Raw genomic sequence first — 23552 nt, forward strand, 5'->3', positions numbered from 1 at the left:
CGCCGCATGAGAGAGCGCGCCAGTGAACCATCTCTCTTTAAAAAGAAGTTAAAAAAGATACAGATGGGCTCTGATTTGTTCCCGTCTTGGCGGCCTCAGATGAAAGGTGCATCGCTCACGTGCAGGAATAAAGTTGTTTTCAGCCTCTTAAGCAGCCGGCGATGGACGGAGTGAGGTGCGGTGGAAAGGAGTTTCTTTTTGATTGCCTTCCAGCTTTCTTTGGCCTGCTGTGCCGCTCAGGGCCCCATCCCAACCCTAAAATAACTCCTCATGCAGAAAACCGCTCTCCCCCTCCGTCTCTTCACACACCTCCCTTTTTGAACAAGGTAGCGCTTTTGACTCAGCGCAGATATGAAGTCAGAAAGTTGGGATTTTGTGACTTCAAATTGTACCGAGCAACTTCTGAAAACTTGAGTTTACACTGCGCAATTTCAGGAAGTTGAGTCTGAGAAGACATTTGTTTTGCAATATATTTAAAAAAAATATTTTTCATCTAGACTAAGTTGTGAACTGTAGGAACACACTTGTAAGATTACTGAAAGTGGCTTTGTAAGAACGACAGCGGATGATGCAGCCGTAGCTGTAGAAATGTAGCGCTATTATTGAAACGTATGAAAGTGGACACAAAAGTATCTGTGATGTGACTTTTATCTAAAACACCCAAAAGCTTCATACAAACATTGACTTTTGCAGAGACTGAAAACCTACGGACTGTAAGTATAACAACCATCCCAACATTTCTCACTGAATAATCCCGAAAGTTTATCACATATTTCTGTGCCTGAGAAGGAAGTGTGGGACAGAAGCTCAGCGAAAGCCCCTTTGCTGCTTTATATCCACCACCACATTCCTCCGGTTGGTTTTAATGAAAGCCATCTAAAGCAGGGGCTGGATGTTTATGGCTGCACCATTTAGGCAGTTCAGCAATTAAACGGTATTAATCGGCTCGTATAAAACCCACCGTTATTACAGGAGATTTAGATATTTCTGAGCTGCAAATGAAACAAATGCAACAGGTTTTTTTTTTTATTTTCACATGTGTGACGCAGCTGACGCACAGTGCACGTGTGGGGTTTCCACTCCTTGAAAATTGCCCCTCAAAATGCTCCATCGAATAGATGCAAGAGCATCTATTCGTGTGTTCTATTGTTTGTGTGTTTCCCTTGTAATATTTTACTATAGTTTCTATAGTTATCGGTTTAACTCAACAGTTTTCAGGAGTTGGTACATGTATTGCAATGGTCAGTAAATGCCCTTCAGGCAGTGCTATTCTTTAATGTGTCACAAGTGTAAATGTTGAACCAGTTGTAGAGCAAGGCAACGTCTGGGTTGAGTTTTCTTAATGTAGATGCCCCACCAGGCTTCTTCAACTGCAGTAATGGCTCAGTCTCGCAAACGCGACAGCGCTCCACCGCACTGGTGCGGTGAAACGTACACTTTTCCCTCTGTAAAGCACCGATGGGAACTTGTGTTTTACAAGAACAGGAGGAGGTTTTTAAAACAGCAGCGATGTCACCGAGCCAGGGTTGGAATTACCGCCGCGCAGACGGCCACAGAAACCCTCCTGGGCTGTGCGTCGCGCGCGTGTGAGTGTGTGTGTGGGGAGGTTGAGGAGTTCGTAGTTCAACAGTCAAGAGTTATGGCCCATTAGACAGATCCTGTAATCAATACACACCCCGTCGTCCCCGAACCCGTCATTAACATGGAGGGTGGACGGCTCGCGCTGGCTTTGTCTTCTCAGACCAGGAGTTTAGCTTTCCCCACTCCAGCTGGAGCGTCTGTTTGTAGCTTGCAATTGGGTCCCACTTTGGCCTCGTGCGCCACATGTTTCTCTAATTGCTACCACAGTTGAAGGTGCTGTGAAAATGCCGCACGAGTCAGCGTCTGGAGCGGGATGTCGATGGCTGCGTTTTTTTTTTTTGGAATCCCTGCTGACCTAGATTTAAGACAAAGGTGGAGACAACTGCGCTTCCTTTGGCATTGAAACCTGCAGATCGGGTCATAAGAGAAAGAAGAGGACGCAAGTGTTCCGATGTTATTTCACGTTCAAACCAACCTTTAACACATACAAAATAGAAGCGACTCTGTATGTATTTTTATTATTGTCACAGGGGTCGTAAAACCAATATATGCTTCTATGTGTAAAGCGAATCATGCTCCTTTCATCTAAATAAAACTTCATTTTTATGTATTTATTTATTTTATCAACACTGCTTTGAGCCAACTCCTGAATAAGTTTGTTTAGAGTTGTACTAGCTGGACTGGGTGAAGTTTATAAAGCGCAATAGTTTCAATGCCTCCAGGTCTTGGACCAACGCTATAGCAATAACACTGTTTACAACACACATTAAATGTCTCAATGAATCCTACAACAATAGCGTGACAACATCACTGAGGTTGTTTTTGCCTTTTCTTTTGCATAATAAGAAAAATACAAGAACCTTCCTCCCCTGAAAAGCCGTTTCTGGTAGTGATGTGTCAAAGAGGCTTCATGAAACAGTATTTTCATTTTTAAAACCCACTAGACGCCACTCTCTACTTTAAAACCTTTGGTTTTGAACAACCATTCCAGTGAAACCTCACATCCTTTTTAAACCAAGAGCGCCACCTGCTGAGCCCTAAAAACGTGGTCACTGTTTCATGAAGCCTCATCACTAGTTTCTGGTGTGCCCTGACATTACTTCTTACCAACAAAAACGTACCATTTTGCAGGCCGACATGTGGGTGGCGTTTCATTAAAGCAAAGCGCTTGGAATATGTTGCGTTTACTACATCAGAACGGCTTGTAATGGGTTGAATGAACGCTCGATCGAACACCACAGAGCAGTGATGCACTTTCATTCTGAGCCCTCACCAGCTGCTGCTTTCATCTGTAACCACAGGAACTGATTTCGTGATTCTCTGACATCACTTCAGTGTTTTTGGAGCGTTGCAGAGCTGCTTGAGGGGAATATAAACTTGATTTAGAGTAATGCACAACCTTTGATTTGGCTTTGAATGAAGGGACTTGGACATCAGTGGAAACTCTTCTGATTTAGAATTAAACCCTGCGTCTAAAGACTCAGCCTCCAAAACTAGCAGTGACACTAGCTGTGGTACATTAACAACATCCTTCCTTCTTCCTCAGTCGGGCTCAGGGTTGCGAGCGCGCCCAGGGCCAAGCATATATCATCGCGCCCTCCTGCTTCAAGCCCATATGGAAGCTGTTGGGATGTGAGCCCTCAAGAGGATGGGGTTTGTGGGGTTTTGCGCGCGTCTCACTGAGTCAGTTTTACAAGTGGCGGTCACACTCGCCCAGATCCTCCGCTGTGTGGCCCGGCATGTGGCTCATTAGAGGCTGAACGTGGGTGTCTAAAGGGGGTGTGTCGCCTGTGCTACATGGCAAGGCTACATGTAAAATAGGCAGTGTCATGGGTCAGATGTGGGTTAACAAAACCCCCCTCTGGAACCGAGAAGTCAAAACTCAAACTACCGTATTAGACCCGAAAACAAACAGCGATGGAAAGGAGCGTATCGATGGCACAAGTGCCTTGATTTGGTGGGATTTACCCCACTGAGAAAATAAAGCATCAGTCAAACAATGTCAGACGTGCCTGCTGCTTCTCATTACAACAATTAATCCACGCTTTTAATGAAAGCAGCAGAGCTACAGCAGCAGAAGCCGCAGTTGCCGGGTGCTGGTGCTTGGCGGCCGGGTTGTAACCATGTGGGGATCACATGTCGTAAAGAGACCATCGCTGGCTGAGCTTTGGAAGCAATTGTATTAGAAGCTCAATAGAGCAGTCTCACCTTCGCAGGACTGGTGCCTGAGGTTTGACGACTGCCAACACTTGACCTGGTTTATGAGAGCTGTCAGGGTCTGTGTTGATTCTTGAAGTGAAACTCAACCTACAGCTCCAGAGGTTAAACAGCTTTGTTGTCACTTAGAAGCCCAGGTTGAAGATTGACAGAGATAATGGGGTTTTATAGAGTCTTTATAGAGTCTCAGCTCCGGCTCAACCCCGACTAAGCAAACAAAAGTCTATGATACGTTCATTTAGCATAGCAACAATTAGCATATGTTTAAAAGGCGATGCTTCTCTGATAGTGCTTGCTGCTCTGCCTTTATCTTAGGTGGCTGCATGGTACGCACTGGAGCAAGTAGTGTGGCACCTCAGGGTTTGGCATGAAACTGGGTTGCATCTGGGTGGTGTTTTTACGTTCTCCCTCTTCTCGTGTGAGTTTGCTTGGTCGATGATGCGCGGTCCAAGATGGCCCTCCTGTGTTGCTGGGATAGACTCCTGCTCCCGCTGCCATGCCATTGAGGCAAATACCAGATGAGGAAAACAATCTGATCTGTACTTTCCCTCTGTGAAATGGATTTGACGGATGTTCTACAGAAGGTCCATCTGCAGCTTCTGCATTTCAGTCATGATAAAATGGCGACCATTGGGGGGTTTCCTTAGTGTTTCATTGATCAATCCTGAATAGTTTTGCAAGGTATGTTTACTAGGAGAAGTACAGTCATTTAATCTGAGATTATTTCGGTAAATAGCCATAATCTAATCTCATGTTTAGGCTTCACTCTGTACATCACCCCAAATGTTGAGGTGTAACGTGTGGTTCATGTATGGAGACGACTGAACCAGACCACTCAAGATGATCATGTCCGAGCTGGGGTGAGGTGTCCAGTCCATAGTTCCTCCTCTGAGTATAAGTTTGACAGGTTTGGTGTGAAGCTCTGTCAACCTGTGTGGTCAAGAGCACCAAGCATCCCATGGTTAGACAAGACAGATTGAGTTCTCATGACACTTGTACAGAGTAGACCAGAATGTCTATGTCAGAAATAGAACTGATGGAGATGTACTGACTGACATTCTCAACCACAAAATACATTTGTTATTCTAAGTCTGGAGTCACAAGGTTCCCCCAAACAGTAAGAAAATCCCCAAGCAAAATAAAACCACCTCCTTTGTTTGCAAATTCTTTGTAAAACATCATTAAAATTCTTTCGGTTCCATTGAGCACCAATACTTTCAGTTCCAAATGCCGGGTCCAAGCGACCAAAGCTACGGAAATATTGCCAGACGCTCCCCACTTTCATCCCCCTAAGCTGCTGTTTTTCTTCTTATTTTTACCAGGAATCCTGTCTTCCTGTTTGCGTCGGCGTTCAGAGGACTGTAAATCTAACAGCCACTCTTCGACAGCTGTTTAGAGGTTGTGGCTCCAACCATAAACCCTTTATCTTTTATCAGTATTCCCTGGCTTCCTCTCCCAGTTACGAGGTTTAAGAGGGATTTTCGTCAAGCTTTTTTTTTTTATCAATTCTACAAATTTCTAATCTCCAGAGCAGTTCCCAGCCTCGAAATCTCATAATGACCCCATTCAGCCCAGATTACCTCAATTATGCTTTCAATATCAATATTACTTTCACCGCCGCCCCATACGGAGCAGAGACGGGCTCGGGTTCTGGGAGATATGGGTTTCGGATTGCAGCCTGCTGGATAATGGGACCCTTAAGTTGTGATGTGCTGTAAAACCAGACAGAAGGGATCTCCAGAGGACAGTTGAAGACAAGCAAGAAAAGATGGAAGTGGTATCTGCGGGCCACGAGGGGTGTTATAAATTAGAGGGTCACTCAGAGAGCGCAGACTTGCGTTCATTTCCTGGCTCTCTGAGGACCTCCAAATGGCTTCCTTCATCTACTTGATAACTGCTTTGGTCACTTTCGAACAATCCAAATCAGGGTTTAGTTTCACAAAAATAGTTTACTGGGACCCCCTTGGTGGACATCCATCTTATTTGGACGCTCAAACTTGTCAGACATCCCTTCAGGGAACTTTTCCCCGGCAGTTGAAGTGCTTCTTAAATTGTTGTCTTGAGGCTTAACTTCTACTCCAGAGGACTTACAAACACATTCTCCGCAGTGAAACCGAGTCTGTCCTGCATGAATAAAAAGTTGCATTTATAAGAGGAAGAAATCTGCTATTGTAAACTGTAACTGATGTAACGCTTAGATTCTCATCCAGCACCTCATCCAAGTGCTCGACACTCATTGATACTCACAGTCAGACAGTGACGTTCAAGGACATGGTGGAAGGTTGGAAATGAGATTCTTCTATAGGTAGAGCAGCGTGAATTCAACCTCAACCTCAATCCTCTTGCCAGGAGCAAGGACTGTATGAATTTTTAAAAAGTGAAATTGAGGAACAAGATTGAGGAACTCCGCGACCTCCCTATCCACCTACCCAGAATCCAATGTGTGGTATCAAAGATGGCGTGAAGACAAAAAGACCGAGCTACAAATGCAAATATTTTCTTTGTCAATGGTGATATAAAATTACGGAAACCGCGCATTCTTTATTAAACCATTCTAAGTATATGATTTTATCTCATAATCTCATGATATATTTTTTTTTTACAAGCGACAAGCTATGTTGCTATCATTTCACTTATTTAACGCTACAAAATGGTCACTTTTGTCAGCCATAATGTAGTTGTTTTTTCAAGAGTGCAGCCTATATATATGTACCTGAACCTGCATGAAAGAGGGTCCCATTTCTTCGGAACAAAATCTTCCTCAACTCTTGGTTTTGAGGAATGAGGTTGAGGTTTGAGCTTGAGGATTGAGGAAGGATTTGCAATTCACGCTTGGACTGGTGCATCGTCCTCAGTCATGAGGATTCTATTGGTGAAGAAAGAGCTGAGCTAAAAGACAGCGCTATATTTCTAGTCATCGTCTTTGGTGGCCACCCGAGTAAGGGCCCTAATAGTGCAGGGAAAAAAGGCTGGGTAGATGTACCGGAGCCTAGACATGACACAGGAATGCCAAGTATTTTCATGGTCAGCGCATGTACAAGCCGTAGAGCGCAACTTTAATCATGCTTCACACTTTGTATCTGCAGATTATTATCGCGCTTCATTCGCCTGAATCAGCATGTTTGTGGCAAATTCCGAAACTGGCAACAACAATCGAGTGTCTTCTTGGATGGCTGGACAGAGACACACGGTCAGATCCCGGCCGGTGGCGCTCACTCATAATTGATGCTGAAGTGGCAATGCCAGGAATGTTTTCTATTTCTCCTCTTTTATTTCAGACGGATTCTGGTTTTATTATCGCTAAGGAATAATTGCTTGACATATTTGCGAAATGGGTGGAATGTGAAGCAATTAGTTTTAATGATGTGCAAGACAAATCTGCACGATAGCAATTACCGTGACAATGTGCTCAACAGGCCAAGGGCAGCGACCAGGGACAACACAGCCAGGCGGGGATGATGACCGTCGCCATGGTCTCCGACGCGGCTTCATGCGGGGCACATGTCAGCGCCAGCGTCGCCGACTGCTCCGTCTATTGTCTGGGCGGACGGCTTGTTTGTCTGCTGTCACGTCTGTCTCTCGTGAGACTGGGCCGTCATCTGAGGAGGTGGACCTCACAGAGGGTCAGATTCAGTCCACAGAGGAGTTCTGTTTTTACACAGAAAGCAGCAGAAAGTAAAACAGAACAAGTCAGTCCCAGTATCTCTGGAGTTCACTTCTTTTAAAAACAAGAATTTGTTATGATCTTGAAGACCTTTTATCCGAGGTCAGGTGCTGACGTAAAGAGGCCTAGACTCCCCAAATGCTAGAGGACTTTGGGCGACTTCAAATGGCTTCTGTCTATGAAGGGGCGCAGTAGTTCTACTTCAGGTCTCTCCTGGATTGCTGAGCTTCTATCTGCATGAGGGAAAACATAGATTTACCAAACCGATCTTGTTCTTGAGAGTGAAGCTGAATGGAAAGCTTTGTCTTTGTCTTTGGCTCAGCTCTTCCTGCACCATCTTTCCCTCACCCAAAATACCAGAACTCTGCCACCTGGAGGAGGGTCGCATCTCCAACACCTGAAGGGAGACGCTTCCCTTCTGAAGTAGGTTTTCCCCTTGAGTTCTAAATCTGGCATCTAAAACGTGGCCTTTTTGATCCATTTAATCCCATTCATCCCCAAAATCTTCGGATTCCAGCACCGATCATCCCCAAACAAGCTAATGGTTTTCATGAAGGTTGTGCCAAAGTCTTTCATAAGATGATGGAAAGTCTGCTCCTACACAAATCTACCGCCACATTCGTCTAATAGTTCAGCAGAGGGAGGCTTTATTTTCCTCAGAAGATTAGTTTGAATGAAGTTCATTAGTTTGGTCTAAATAAAAAGAAGTTGCTGCGCCACACATGGCTGCCAAATTCAGTCCCGCTTTTTGTCCTTAAATGCGGTCTTTAAATGAGAAAGTATTGAGGGAGACTTGGCTTGGTGGGAGGGACCATGTGCTTCTGGTTGTTATTCTGTTCCCCAGCAGCGGGCTTTCATTGAGAAGACATATAACGGGGCCCGGGAGTCTGAGCGGTATCGGAATAACAGGAAGTGTGCAGCAGGTAGAGCGCTGTTCGCACTCAGTGGGGCCCTCTCAACTGCCAGCACTCGGCGGTGCCAAGAGCCGTGGCAGCGTTCCCGCCTGCGATCTGTCAGTGTCCACAGCATCTGTGTCAATAGCATTCCACAGCGCTGTTGACAGAGCGCCGTTGTTTGCTTTAGCCACCGCAGACCAGTGGCCTGATTTACTGTTTAAAGGACAATGTCATAAATTGTCAAGTGCTATGCGCAACTCTGCCACAAGATCGAAGGCTTGTTTACTCTCAGTTGCGTGCAACCGGTCTGTACTTGAGGTATCGGGACGTAAGTGGGGGCGGGCGCGTGACACTCATTGTTTTTCCATGGCCGCGAGATGACCTCAGCCACTTCAGGGAAAAGATTTTGCGCACATTTATCTTTACTTGATGTTTGTTTTTCAAACAAGTTTCTGTGGCGCGGTTTTTCACTGGGTCATTGCTGCCAACGTTGGATTGTAGATCAGAACTGGACGAGGATTTTGCTAGTGCTCTTAGACTGGACGGGTCTCAAGAGGAGTAGAACATGGCGAGTGGTCCAGTCTGAGATTGAGGGATTGAAGCGTCTTGATCCAATGAATGTGAAGTGAGCCTCAGTGTTGAACTCAGGCGTCGCTTGCTACTGCATGTGGGAGAGGGTAACACATGTTCCAACATGACCCATTCACTGACTCCATCTGTGCTTTCTCTTCAGCGGACTGCCAGCCCCCCTGCCAGAACCGTGGCTCCTGCAGTCGGCCACATACCTGCGTGTGTCGCTCGGGTTTCCAGGGGCCCCGCTGTGAGGAGCAGGCCCCGGAGCAGGTGTACATACGCGACGGCGGCGCCCTGAGGCGAGTGCAGCCCGGCAGCAACCCCTTCCAGAAAGAGCCTGTGCGGAGACGACACAACACTACCAAGGTCCAGAACCCGCGACCTGTGACCACCAGACCGCCTGTGTAAGTGTCTCCCGTTTCTTAACATAGACCGGAGAGGTCAGATGTGGAGGTCAACTTCTCAAACTACACTGCTCCTTCTGTCCTCCACAGAGATACTCTTGAATCATGTAACCACAGAATCAATACCTTCCAGTAGAATAACCCCATGCCAATAGAGACATCAGGTCTAGTGGTGTAATCCACCAACTTTTCTGCTGCAGTTACTGTCACCATCATGACTGAAAAACAAACCTATAGAAAAAGATTCTACGTTCATTCTGTAAATGCAGTTTGTTGCTCTGGTGTTCAACGCTGCTCCTGTTTGTTGTTACGATAAGTCAGACCAGATGAATCATCTGCTTCATCTTCAGTGCCGGCTGGGCAAGATAAATAAGTCGAGCGTCGCCGCCGTGCTTGAAAAGTATTAAGGTAAATCGGGAAAATAAATCATGTAGTACCCGACAGATGAATTCACAGACGCTATTTTCTATAAAAATAAATGGAGGTGATTATGTTTCCTCTCCACTCAAGTCCCGCTCAAATAGTTTTTTGATTTATTGGAATAAGGTGGACTTCGAGCGCGTCCAACTCGTAATTGCACGTACCGCCGCTTCTTCTTCGGGAACATTCAACTAATTCTCCAGCCGACTAATCAGACAGTCTAATAGTTAGTTGGCTTTCATTCTTTTTTTTTTCAGTCTTGTTGGAAGTAACTTTCTGGTCTGACTGCCACAGCCAGAATCATATTTCTTGATCAAGGATGTTGCGAGGACGTAATTGTTTCTGGCAAAGGTTTTGATCGATGCTTATTGCTCACAGATTCATCCTTATCTTGTCAATATCTTCGCCGTTTCAGGCCGACTTTCTTCTTCAGTGATAGCGATGAAAGTGCCAGAATGTGTGAGCGGATCATGTTGTCACTTTCTGAACCGAGTCCTGGTCGCACAACTGACAAGCCACTTCAAGGTTTTGTGGCATGCTGTGAAACAAGCATTGGACTGTACAGTTTCCCACTCCTTCTTTACACTCACACCGAAGCACAGCAGCATCGACTCAGTCTTCTATCTTAGCTGACTGAAGTGTTTTAGTTTTGTGTTGATTCTGCTGATCATCCTCCTCCATCTCCCCCTGTCCTCTGCTTCCTCTCCTCTCAAACCTACAAACCTCATGTCCTCCTTCACCACCTCCATCAATCTCCTCTTTGGCCTTCCTCTCCACCTTCTGCCTGGCAGTTCCAACCTCCTCCTCCTTCTTCATCTTCTTCTTTTTATTCTTCTTCTTCTTCTTCTTTTTCTTCTTCTTCTTCTTCTTCTTCTTCTTCTTTCAGCTTCTCCTTCCATCTTCCTCCATCTCCTCCTGTCCTCTGCTTCCTCTTATCTCAAACCTACAAACCTCATGTCCTCCTTCACCACCTCCATCAATCTCCTCTTTGGCCTTCCTCTCCACCTTCTGCCTGGCAGTTCCAACCTCCTTTTCTTCTTCTTCTTCTTCTTCTTCTTCTGTCTCTTTGGGCTTCTCCCTTCAGTGGTGGCCACAGTGGATCACCTTCCTCCATCTCCCCCTGTCCTCTGCTTCCTCTCCTCTCAAACCTACAAACCTCATGTCCTCCTTCACCACCTCCATCAATCTCCTCTTTGCCTTCCTCTCCACCTTCTGCCTGGCAGTTCCAACCTCCTTTTCTTCTTCTTCTTCTTGGCAGTTCCAACATCTCAACATCTTCATCTACCAATGTACTGGCTCTCTCTCTCTCCTCTGTACATGTCCAAACCATCTCCATCTAGCCTCTCTGACTTGGCCTCCTAAACACCTGAGCACATGTGCTGTCCCTCTGATCCTATCATCATCCTGCTCACTCCCAGAGAGAAGCTCAGCATCTTCATCTCTGCTACCTCCAGCTCTGCCTCCTGTCTTTCCCTCAGTGCCACTGTTTCCAAACCATACAACATTGCTGGCCTCACCACCCTTTTGGACACTTTCCCTTTCATCCTTGCCGACACCCTTTTGTCACACATCACACCTGACACTTTCCTCCAATGATTCCATCCTGCCTGCACCCGCTTCTTCACCTCTTTCTCACACTCTTCTTTGCCATGGACAGTAGAGCCTCAGTAAGGCTCAACTCTTTTTTTGTGTAGATTCATTGGTTTAAACTCAAGAACTGGTGGAGACTTTTTAAAAAATGCACCATGACCTTGAACAGATGAACGCAGTGGTGGTCCCTCTCAGCAGCGTTAAACCCAAAACAGCCCTTGCTCCTTTGTTCCATCACTTTATGAACTTAAATTAACTTTGCCTCTTATCATGTGTCCAAGCTCTGGTCTCCCGTCTGCCTTAAAATGTTGCGAGATAATCAGTTCCCGATAGGGCTGTTGGCCAACGAAGCCGAAGTGATCAGCACCAGACTGGTGTGTAATTAGAAACAAAACCCACCAAATAAAAATATTGACGAACAAAGAACAAGTTATGTTGAGTTGTGCAACAACAAGTCCCTCGCAGAACTGGCAACATCTATATACGATGGAAACAGCATGTCACCGCTAACATGAACTGATCACTTCCACTACTATATTGTCGAAGTCTTGTTTCAGTGTCTCGCAGTACTTCCCCAAAACTACTGCAGTATCCTGCCAATGCTATTTGTCTCTACAGTTATAAAGAGGTGGAGTCATTGGAAACGCTGGATGCTATCAAGGCTACAGTGGCGCAATGATGAGACTATCATCTCTGAGACAGTGAAAGCATCAGTGAGTTAGGGAAGGCCACCATCGTGCAGGAATCAAGCTCTGACTTTCATCCTGTGATCCACCCCTGGCTTGTCTTCTGGACTTTCTCAGACTCCACAAAAGCCAAAGATAGTTGATGATGTCTCTGATTAAAGACCAGTTATGTCCTCCAGAGATGTCCAATACATTAAAATCCAAATTGGTTAACCGATTACTTAGCAGTGATATTGATATATACAGATTAAAGCCGCAGAGGAGTCTGTATCTTTACAGTCACAAGCTGTTGTTTTATTTCAATAAATCGACTTGGATGTGAATCTAAAAATCACGACTTGTCATAACTGTCCGACCCAATAAGGTCAAAGTTGATCCTGTCGCCAAGTTTTCATCACCGTCGCAGAGAAGCGTGGCTATTAATTCTTTTGTAGTTTGAGCCAAGAGTCCTGGAATTATCTCACTTCCGAAAGAAGAGGAAGTGTGAAGGAATGCTGTCAGTATGTCGGAGTGTGTTATGGGGGCCATATGAGCATTTTGGGTTTGATTGGGCTTCGATTCCTTCAATCTGGTCCGGCTTTATGTCTCAGTTAGTTCGATAAAGTGGGAGGAGATGAGATCGGTTCCAAGGGAGAGGAGTTCAGGTCCTGTTCACGAGTGAGGAAAGACTGGAGATGGATGACATGGTGAACAAAGAGCTGAGCCAGACCAAGCTTTACCAGTAGGTTTTCTCTCTGAGAGATCGAAGCTTGGTCATACAGGAGTGACTCCAAGTGGCACCTCTCCTCCTCCCCATAAAGAGAACGGAGAGGTGAGGCAGCTGGGGCGTCTTGTCAGGAAGTCTCTAAGGTTATGCCACTCTGTTGACATGTTGGTTTCTGGGGAGAGGGACGAAGTCTGAGCATCTTTGATTTGGCATCTGGACGGACGGATGGTACATATTCCTCATGAAGGGGCCACTTCACTTTTGCAGCCTCTGACTGTCAGCCATCTTGTTAGCATTAGAATAATGTAATGTCCAAATGTACGCTGACTGTGGAAGTAAAACATGCTTGTAGCAGCAGAGCTCATGTTTTATTCCTCTGACCCGACCTGGATCGGAATCTAAAAATCAGTTCTTGTCATAACTGTCTAGCCTGATCACGTCAAATGGGACGTCGTGGCCAACTATTGCAAATCCTCATCCGACAATGTGGCTTTGAATTCTTTGTCGTCAGCGCCAAGATTCCTGGAATCCATCTCACTTCCGAAGGAAGTGTGAAGGAATGTGTTCAATATGTAACTTATGGTCGCCATGCGAATTGATCTGAAGAAAACATCTTGAGAGGAAGAGCTCTTTATGTCGTGTTCATGGTGGCCTCAACGAGTCCTCTACCCTACCAAGCCATATGAGAGGATGATATACCAATTCCTGATCCAGCGACTTGCACTGACGTCCCCACGTTCCTCTCTTCACACACAGCCATGATGCCCTCCCGCTCTCTTCTTCTGTCCCGACGACACCCTTCTTTGGTCTGACCGCCTGGTGTTTCCTGCCTCGCTCATCCACGTGTTTTTTGGTAGCCCGACTTTTACGAAATGTTTTGGCATGTGCATCAAAAGAGCATTTTTTGTCACACATCCTCATTCCAAACCCTTTTCTTGGACTAGCTTTAATGAATACAAGGCTCTCGGAAGACTACACACTTGCTATGCATATGTTTCCTTTGGTTGCAACTCGCATGACATTTTTGCGTCCTGAGTCACAGATTTGGGGAAACAGACAACGCGGCTGCATGCATCCAGAGGCCAGAGAGCGTTCTGGAGTCACGCATGCCTCTTTTATTATGATAGCTGAACTTACAACTGCTGGAACGCGAGGAGAGAAATTATGGGCGAAATTAAACATTTCCAAACATGTGGCCTGAACCATTAATGATTTAAACGTCTTCACACGACAGGAAGAAAATCTCTTTATTTTGAAATTAGCCAGCGAATTATTTGAATGTTCTCTTTCATCGGGACTTCCAGAAATGTTGCGTAAGGCGCATTAAAAGTCGACCTTGTGTCAGCTGCAGTAAATATTCTGGGTTCTCTTGGCCCGTAACCAGCCTCAGGGGTGGAAATGTGGTGGATGCAAGTCTTGGTTTCACATATCAGATTCTGCTATTCCTGAAGTCTTGAAGGAAGGTCAGGAGCGAGGTACTGCATCAGCGGCAGTGCCAGAGATCAGTTAGGGAGTAACACATAGTTCATTTCTCTCTATTAGAGAAGGTGTGAGGTACGATATATATGTTTGTCTCGGATCCTGCTCGGTAAGTTGCGTCAGCGGCACCTTGTCAAGCGGCGCCAAGAGCAAGAGGTGTCGAACTCAGACAAGCGCTGAGAGATGGAATATAAGAATGGAGAGCGGTTTTGTTGACAGAATAAGATGAGGTGGGTTCCCACTGTCCACACAGACATGCCACTCGTCCTGTCAGCTCTGGTTCCATCTCATAAGACTGTAGGGGGCGCAAATGTCAGGAGGAACCTGACGTGTGGGACTATTCAAACACAGAATAATCGAAATAATAAACTCCTTAGATTTCCAAACAGAGCACCAGGCAAGGCCAAGTCGGCCCTGTGGATCATGCCGCCAGGCTGCTGAAGGATTTGGTCAGGGGTTTAGTTGCTGGGACCAAATCAAATTAAGTGGCGGTGAGCTGCGAATTTACAACCTCTGAGTCGAGGGCAGAAGATATGATTATCTTGGCGCCTCATTGGCAGAGGAAGGGATTCCGCCTGCTTCGCAGGTGAAGATTTTAAATCAGGATGCATGGTGAGATAATGTTTAGTGCCGTGACCCTGGAGTGAGGGAGTCTTTAGGTGACCCGTCCAGGGTGCTGCCTACCTTACCACCCCGCCTTCTTCAGTGTCCTGCACTGCTGTGTTGCGTTTCAGGCCCTACAATGATTTTTTTTTCTTATTTTACATGTTTTAAAACCAAGCTTTTACAATTTCTTATTCGTACATTTAAAATGAATATAGCAGCAGTGTTATTCCGAACTGAAGGTTAAGCTTCCTCAGACCAAATCCTCTATTTTCCCGGGTGTGGAATAACACGAGGGTGGCCAGCTGCTAAGTGCCGCTGAAAAGTTTCGTCCTTGTCACTTTGAAGTGGGAAGGTCAGGGCCCCTCGTGGACACTCCTGTCGGAGCGGTTGATATAACATGGAGGATGTGTTCCGGAACAGACCTCTCTATCGAGCCCACACCCCTGAGGTCCTCTGACATCAGTCCTCTGCAGGAAACACTGCCGGGCAGAGCAGGATACGCTTGTTGTCAGCGGTTTCTCTGACCTCTTATGCACCGATGAAAAAAAGCAGAGGTGAAAGAGATGGCCACGTTGATCAATATACGGAAACATATGGAATAAATGTTGGAAGCAAAATGACTTCATGTTGCAGTTTTTTTGGGCACAAAGAAAAGGTTATGATGTGAAATAAAATCAACAGTTTTGCTTGAGTGGAATGGGGAAACACCATGGTGTCAACTCTCAGACATAGTCCCACCACTGTGACCTGAGGTTGCCCCAGGGCTGAGGGCAAATCGTGCATTTCTCCTCTGCAGTGACTAGAAGACCGGCCCATAACGTTCCATGCAGTTCCGAACGGTCTGTGTTCTGCCTTCATTTCCTCTGAATTTCTAAACATTTCCACAAAACGTACGGATACAGACAAAACGGTGCAGTACCCCCTTAAACCATGGGGAGCAGTGTTGCTGTTACTCCCCGATACGTAACCCTAATGTGACACGAAGAAGACATAACAGTGGCGGAAATTCTCCATCGTTGTCATAAACCTTTGACTGGTGGATATACTGAAGAACAGACGCATGGAAGCATGTGATCAGGTCCGTAGGTAAAGGGAGCATAAAAGGGCCTGTACATGGTGACAGAGTCACCACAACTTGGTTCTCCAGGAGGAGCAGTGGTTCCTCTCCTGCATGGTGAGGCTTCTTTTTTTCATTTGAATTTCTTGACCAATGAAAGTGTAGCATCACTTGCTTATCATGTTATCACCAAAACCCCAAAATGAACAAAGCAGCAACCATGTTGGATCCCTTTAAACTCCTCGATATTCCTCCTTAAACTGCCCCTGCTCTCGCGACAGGAGCTTCACCTTCTGAATATTTAACATCTCGGTCTGACAGTTAGCTTCGGTATCAAAACTCTTAGACGACAGTATACAGTTTCACAGAAACATAACTCCGCTGGGCAGAACAATCTGCAATAGATGCACCTGACTAAAAGTTGCCTTAAAACACGGTGGTATTTGTACAGTGAGACACCAGATCTTATATGTTTATTTAGTATAATGTTTCAGTCTGTTTAAGGTCCACATCGTCTCGGCACAATCTTCATTTTGTCGGTCCAATATCTGCATCCCACAAGTGTCACAGTTTCCTCCGCGCTCATGACTCCATATTCAAAATACTTGCGCTGTGAGGTACAGCGATGTAAGTAGAAAAGAGACCACTGGCAAGCTGGAAATTCCCAGATTGAGGGCGTAGTCGGATCCAAGTTTTCTCAGTAGTGACCCAGAAATGGAGCCACAACATTGAGTTTCCAACCAAGCCGATCCAGGCCGAATGATTTAATGCTAACATACCCATTTCATGGTTTGGAACACTTCAATAGAGTTGGTGTTAAATCTCTTGTCAGACTTTAAGTGCCATTGGCTGCTGTGCTGTGAGAGAGCTGCCACTCAAGCTCTTGCACCATACCTTTATAAAAGTAACCACCACTTCATGCCAAACTCATCAGAGAACTGTTCCACATTAAGGTTTAAGGACTGTGGAATTCCTCGTTGCTGAACGGAGGAGCCAAATGAACTTTGATGAAAAGTTTTGGTGAACGACTGGAACAGGGTGATTCACACAAGCGGCCCGCTCGGCCCGACTGTTTGCTTGGTGACTAATCGGGCTGGTGGTCGTGAGAGTTGTTGACTCAAGGCTTTATACGCAACCACACGGACGTTTCTCAGAGGAAACTGTGGTCGCAGTGGGAGTTCTCCCTGTTAATCATGGATCATTGGTTACTTTCACTGGCATTCCAGACAAACCACACCAGCAGCACTGACAGAGGCTTGTGTCAGAAAGGTAACCTCAACACCTGAGAAAGATCACTCGCGGCGGTGGAAAGCCGAAAGCCCAAACGGAATAAAATATGGTCATTAAATGCAAGTAGGCGACGTGGAAATTCACTCAAAATTGTGTTCGTACTTTGAGTGGATAATAAATTGGACCAGTAGTCCAGATCCCTCAGCAGCCTTCCATCATGCAGTACTCAAGATGCATTTGGCTCCGACGCGGAATGCGCTTTAGCCACGATGTTCTTGCGCATTTGTCTTGACGCTGAGCCTGAGAAACCGTGCGCTACAATATTGGCTTCGCCGACAGGTTTTCAAATCCATCCCCTCGTCTTGACCACGGCCAAGAATCGAGATGTAAAGTGGAGAGGACGGCTGAGAGGAAATGAAGTCCCAGAGGTTTTCTAGAAAACTCTCAGTAGGTACTAGAATGCACATAAGCAGTTTGGAAATGTTTGACTGAGAGATACAAATGATTCTGAGACACACAAGAGTGAAACGTTTGGGAACTGACAACATTTTAACCATTTAAAAGGTGAAGTAGGTGCAAGATGCCAGAGTCACCGATGCCCTCGTCTTTGTGGCAGAAACCTTGATACAACCAGACTGAGAGCATCGAGCCGAAGCACTCGTAAACTGACACGTTTCATCAACAATTCAAAATCCCCCTAATCTCACACAGCTGTGTCATTGAATTAATCTTTATTTCAATGTGCCAAAGTGGACAAATAATTGACCAGAGTAGGTCTTTTATTTTCTTTTTGTGATGTAAAACCATGAAAAATTCGAGGCGAGGCCTTCCCCAAAAGATGACGGAGTCTGGAGCGCTGGTCATTTTTATTTGGCCTGGACGACAGCCCAGTGGTACGCGCTGCGATTCTGTGGTTCTTCACGTTGCAGATACTGCTTTTGTCGTGTAAATCAGATCATATGAATTAGATATTCAGTCCTGCTATCCCTGAACGAAAGGACAGGCAAGTAAAAGGAAAGCTAAGTCGCATCCTTTTTTTTAAAGTTTTCTCCTGTCTTTCTCATTTGTTATTCATGTTTTCGCAGCTGTATTCATTTTTTTGAGCATTTTTGGAGCACTTCTCAGCAGTGCGTAATGGATGCCTGTACCAAACTTGTGAAATGAATACCTTAAATGAAGCCATATCACATACCCTGTATCGTATTATGTCTATTTTAGGGTATGTTCTGTTTGCCTACAGGGTTCCAGCAGAGATTTTCAGGGGTTGCTATGAACCGTGTTGCACAATCAAGATGGATTTAAACCAATACGTCTGTGGTTTGCAAGCCCTTTACCAGTTTTCCTTTTCTCGTATGCATTTTAGCAGATGTTTTCTTTTCTTTGGGCTCACAGTGCTGCACAGTAGATGCATCATGAGCATTGCGTGATGGAAGGCTACAGTGGGATTTGGACTACTGTTTCGATTTATTATCCATTTAAACAAACGGTGTTGAGTGAATGTACATTCAGGCTTGTGGTTTTTAAAGCTCTCCGTCTTTCTGCGATTGTCCTTAGAGCGATGAATCGCTGAATTAGTGGGTGGTTGAGTTTACATGTCTTTACGTTCTGACTTGTGGCTTGGTCAGATGACACCATGTCAGCCGACACATTCACACCATCAACTCAGATTTCAAATCGTGCTCAATACTGACGGCGAGAGAGTAATGTGACATGCTTCCTGACCTGCTATTCGTAGTTTGCGATCTTCGACGGCAACTTACCGATAAGTCTGGTCCATGGCGATAATGACGCGTCATAGAAGCCCAGTGTGAAGGGAAGGTGCTGTCAGATTTGTGGACGGCAACGGCCGCAGTATCAAAATTATGATGTGTCATCAAAATGTTATTACGACCAAGTGAAATAGGACAAATGCTGACAAAATACAGCGGACTCACTTACACAGCTATGTAGGTGTCGCCAAAGGCCACTTCCGTTGCCAAAATACAATGCATATTTTGGTATGGTGTCGACTGTAAATGGGTCTATTCTTCATTATTTTGTATTGTGAATCTCTGCCCAGGGAAATGTGCATTTAGCAGATGCCACAAGCCGCAGGCTATGCTAGTGCTTAACCATCTTTCCTTCTACCTTGTGTGATAGCTATCAGTGTCTTTGGGCTGACAGCACATCTCAGATGAGTAATACGTGAGGAAAGGCTTCACTGGGATTTGGACTACTGTTCCAATTTATTATTTAACAAGCAGCCCTGAGTGAATTTCCATCCAGGCTCAGGTGATCTCAACGCTCCTCCTGACTGCGTTTTTAGCCACTGCCAAAACAGTCTACCATGGAGCGCTAAAAGTCAGATTTGTCTCCAGAAAGTTCTCATGTTTTGACTCGGTGGTGTGACTCCACTGATCTGGGCGGGAGTGAACTTGAGCGGGGTCATGTTCACTGGCGCTCTGCTTGTGGATAAGCTTGTTTGTCTTGCACGCCGGTGCTACTAACTTGACCTTTGCCCCGCTCCTAGTCCCCCCGCGCATTTTCGCTCGTGCTGTGAATGGGACGTGGCTTTCCGGAGCCCGGCTGGATATCCTCTGCCGTACTTAGTGTGTGGCTCTGCCATTATGGGATACAGTCAACATGGCAGTGCAGACTCAGCTGTGGAAGCTGTCCTCAGGTGACCCACCGATTGCTTAAATTTGCATTTAAATGCAATCGAAAGTCGAAAATTGAGCGCATCGACTTGGAGGTTTTTGATTCGACAAGAGTTTAACATGCAGAAGTATTGACTCAGACAGTCCAGGAAAGTTTCTGTGTCTCCTTACAAGCCAAAAGTCTCCCTCGAGTGTTCGGCTTCCTGCAAGGCAAAGAAGGAAACAAAGGACCATAGAGAAGTCAGCGCTCGGCGTGGAACAGATATCTCTTTCTCCCATCGCTACCAAACACGCTGCTTGAGCCACTGTGCCAGAAGACCCAGTTTCATTAGCCAGATCCTTCTCATCAAGCAGGGCTGTGTAGCTGCAGCTGTTGGAGGAGCGAACGCTGAAGGAGCAGAGGCGCCAATCCCAGCGTGCTCTCAGCTGGCCGCCCTCTGAGCGCAGCAGATGGATACAACATCAATCAGACTCCTCTTCCAAATATGAGGCATGTTGACGAAAGCATGAATTAGAATTGTTGCTGTACATCGGCCTGCTAAAGCTATTGAGATGTCGAGCTCTGCCAAAAGGTTCTTATTGACATTTTCACCTCAATTTATCTTCTGTCTCCGCGGCTAAAAGCTGAGCTCATAATAAAGACAGGCCTAAATGCTAGAAAAAAAAAGAACCAAACATGAATCTGTTAATGTTACATTCATCACTGAGCTCAGTGGTTGGCGCTGGTTGTCGTTTCCTTTTTTGCGTCATTTGATGCTTTTATCAGTTAAAACTGAGTCCAAACTTTTTGGAATGGGCTTGAGACAAGGGACACGATAAATGAAGAAAAATGGAAGTCAAAAATGAAGAGGAACCATAGGTAAACGAAGAGGTGGTGGACTTGCTGTAGTAACCCCTGATGTGAAATGTTGAATGCCAAAGATATATTGTGTAATGTGTTTATGAAAATGTAATGTAAAGGTGGGGCACTGATTCGGTCGTGGTCACCAAGGATTTGACTCTTTAGCTTTATACAAATTCTGTGGCTGATGCTGCACACAGGACTTCACCGGACTTCTGGGGTTCCTCAAGTTCTGTTGTTGGAAGTAGGCATGAAAACGGTGTGAGCTCAGAGAGACAGCCAGCTTTGCGAAGCTGTGGCTTTAGTTCGCTTTTGGCCTCACTCTAAAACATTATATTGAGGGGGTAGGATGGACTGGCTTTGTTTCATGTCGCGTTCCCTTCGATGCGATGGGCACAAGGAAGGAACAGCTCTACCGATTACCAAAGATCCTTTGCATCAAGTGACAGTGCTTCAGAAGGATGTGGTTTATCTGTGACAGGCTGATGGGATGTGACCTTATTTGAGGATCTTAGTGGCTGAGGTGGCCTCTACAGTGTGCACCATGCTACGTAAGCCTTAAGTTATTTGTTTGGTTATGATGGGTCAGTATGATACTAGCCACATGAGAACAGGTTGCCAGTCCATCACAGGCTGTTGGGAGCATGTTTTTAAAAACTCAAGGATCGAGTGACTGTGTTGGAGTTGCATTTTAGGAAAGGCACTGGAGCTAGTTGATAAATGTTAGTCATCGTGTGTCCAAATCGGTGGACATCTGAAGGTTGGTGAGGGCTTCCCAAAGCGTCTCTGCTGCTTTGGAAAGGCTTTAAAATGGGATGGTCATCACAGCATCATGAGCCCAGATAAAAGTCTCAACACATACTCCTGAATGTTGCTTTAATATTGTTGGCATGCATGAGCTCACCTTGTTGCTCTCACGCGCTGATGATGACCACATAATGGCTCCTTTATTGAATACCCACACGGGCTTCTATGAGACCGTGTGTCTGAGGCAGCACTTTTTAATGGTTCTTCCTGCTGACTTGTCTTGTGGCATTCTGCTAAGTGAATGATCAGACAAACTACAATAAACCAGGGAGTATTGAATGACCCCTCGGCTCACCATGCCTGTAGGTATGTTGATTCTGCTCCCTCAACCGCAGCGACCACATTGCTTTGCTGCATAATCTGGCCGCCTTTTTTTGAAGCTCGAAAAACACTGAAGGTGGAAGGAGACATGCTGATCAAAACCTTACCAGGGTCAATTTGCTGAAATCTGTTTTTCGTGCAAGCAGATGGGGGTTGGTGGCTCATGGAAATGAAGTTGAAATCCATCTCTTCATTTGTCTGAGTGGAGTTTGGATGATTCGAATAACAGAGTTCTCATAAGGTAACTCCTCGTGATCCTCTCTTCTGCGATCCAAAGTAAGCCACAACCCATGAGGAGGAATAAAAGGACTTTGTCAATCAATCCAACCTCGGAGGAATTCGTTGCGCCCCGGTTCTGGCTGCTACTACGGGATTCTTGGAAGGCTGTCGAGACGGCGTAGACCTGATTTAACACAGCCTCGGTGGCTTGCGCGATAAGCCGCGTTGACACACCCAGATTTTTACGAGGGGAAACACGCCGCCAGTACAGACGACTGTCCAAGTCATAATGACGAAAGATGTTATCAAGGAAAGACCACTTTAATTGGTCACTGATGTTTGAGTCCGTCCAGAACAGCTCTCGCAGGATAAAACGGCGGCTGGTAGATGAATGTGTCGTTGTGCGGGCATATTCATCAGACATACTTAAGCTAACTACCGTTATTTATTTGTTAGATAAGAAGATTGATGCACTGCGGCGGAGCAAATGGCAGCCAAACCATCGACAAGGCTTTGGGGACAAGTTTCCCAAACTCGGTTGTGTAACTTTGGTTGGCCTTGTACCATACCAAAATGAACCTATTTCATCTCTCTCTTTGTTGCATGACATGTCCTGCTTTATTTCTTTTCTCCCTTGCCCTGTTTTGGGGCAATTCCCTCGCTTATTATGTCTTAGTCAGCTCTTTCAACCGGTGGTTTGACTGCACAATGTTGCAGGTTAGGCTTGAAGATCGCCTAATGGGTAGAGGCTGAGGGTAAAGTCGGGGATAGATGCCCCTAGATTTTCTACGTGCACCATCCGCCTTGTATTTATTTGTGTCCTTCCTTGTCTATTGCCCATAAGGAAGTGTCATTCGGAATATATGTTCAATAGGTATTCTCCAGTGTTACTAAGTAGCAATACCAGCTGGACTGTGCAATAGGTTCAGTTGATGTTGAAGTTGAGGTCACTTTATATCCAGTGTCTAGCGTCACTTTATCTTGAATTGACGAGAAAGGAAAAGGTCAGAACTGAATATATCTGAGAGACAGACAACTTGGGGCGCCAGATGGTTTGGACATGTGGTAGGGAGTGCAAGCGTTGGACGAAGACCCTCGACTTATCGTGGATTTGTTATGGGGCACTCTTTGAGTTGGGTGACCCATAGGTAGTGATGGGCTTATGAGGCTTCATGAAGCAGTGCCTTCACTTACAGAGACCAGTCTTTTGTTCTTCAACATTTTCAGCCAAGAGCACCATCTGCTGAGCTCTAAAAATGAGTTTCATGAAGCATAATTTTTTTGTTTTTATGTGGATGAGATCTTACAGAGTAGTCTGTGGTTGGCAGCCAACTATCTCTGCATTCTCCCTTGTTCGATTCATGTGCACAAGAACACACAGTCTTGCTGTTTTCTGGAAAACTGTGAATTTGTTTGAAGCCATACGATGACAGGTGAAACGTTCTTGTTCCTCTGGAGAAGATGCTGTCTCACAGTAAGAGTGAAACTCCTTTCTCATGGTGAAGGAGCATATGGAGGATTTTTAATGAATAAAACATATAAAAATAATAAATAATGGTTTCTACGTCATCCATTTTGTCACCTAGCACGAGGGGTTGTGGAATAAATAGCGAGGCTGA

The 23552-nt window shown here is 45.6% G+C and overlaps 1 protein-coding gene across 1 annotated transcript in view; it reads left to right on the forward strand.

Moving 5' to 3' along the window:
* Nucleotides 1-23552, forward strand: part of LOC128747193 (latent-transforming growth factor beta-binding protein 2) — a 110364-nt gene that overhangs the window by 14032 nt on the left and 72780 nt on the right. The window contains exon 3 of the mRNA XM_053844870.1: nucleotides 9092-9335. Coding sequence (XP_053700845.1) covers nucleotides 9092-9335 — 244 coding nt within the window. The remainder of the gene's footprint in view (nucleotides 1-9091; nucleotides 9336-23552) is intronic.

Source organism: Synchiropus splendidus, chromosome 16 (genome assembly GCF_027744825.2).
Source record: "Synchiropus splendidus isolate RoL2022-P1 chromosome 16, RoL_Sspl_1.0, whole genome shotgun sequence".
Classification (NCBI taxonomy): Eukaryota; Metazoa; Chordata; class Actinopteri; order Syngnathiformes; family Callionymidae; genus Synchiropus; species Synchiropus splendidus.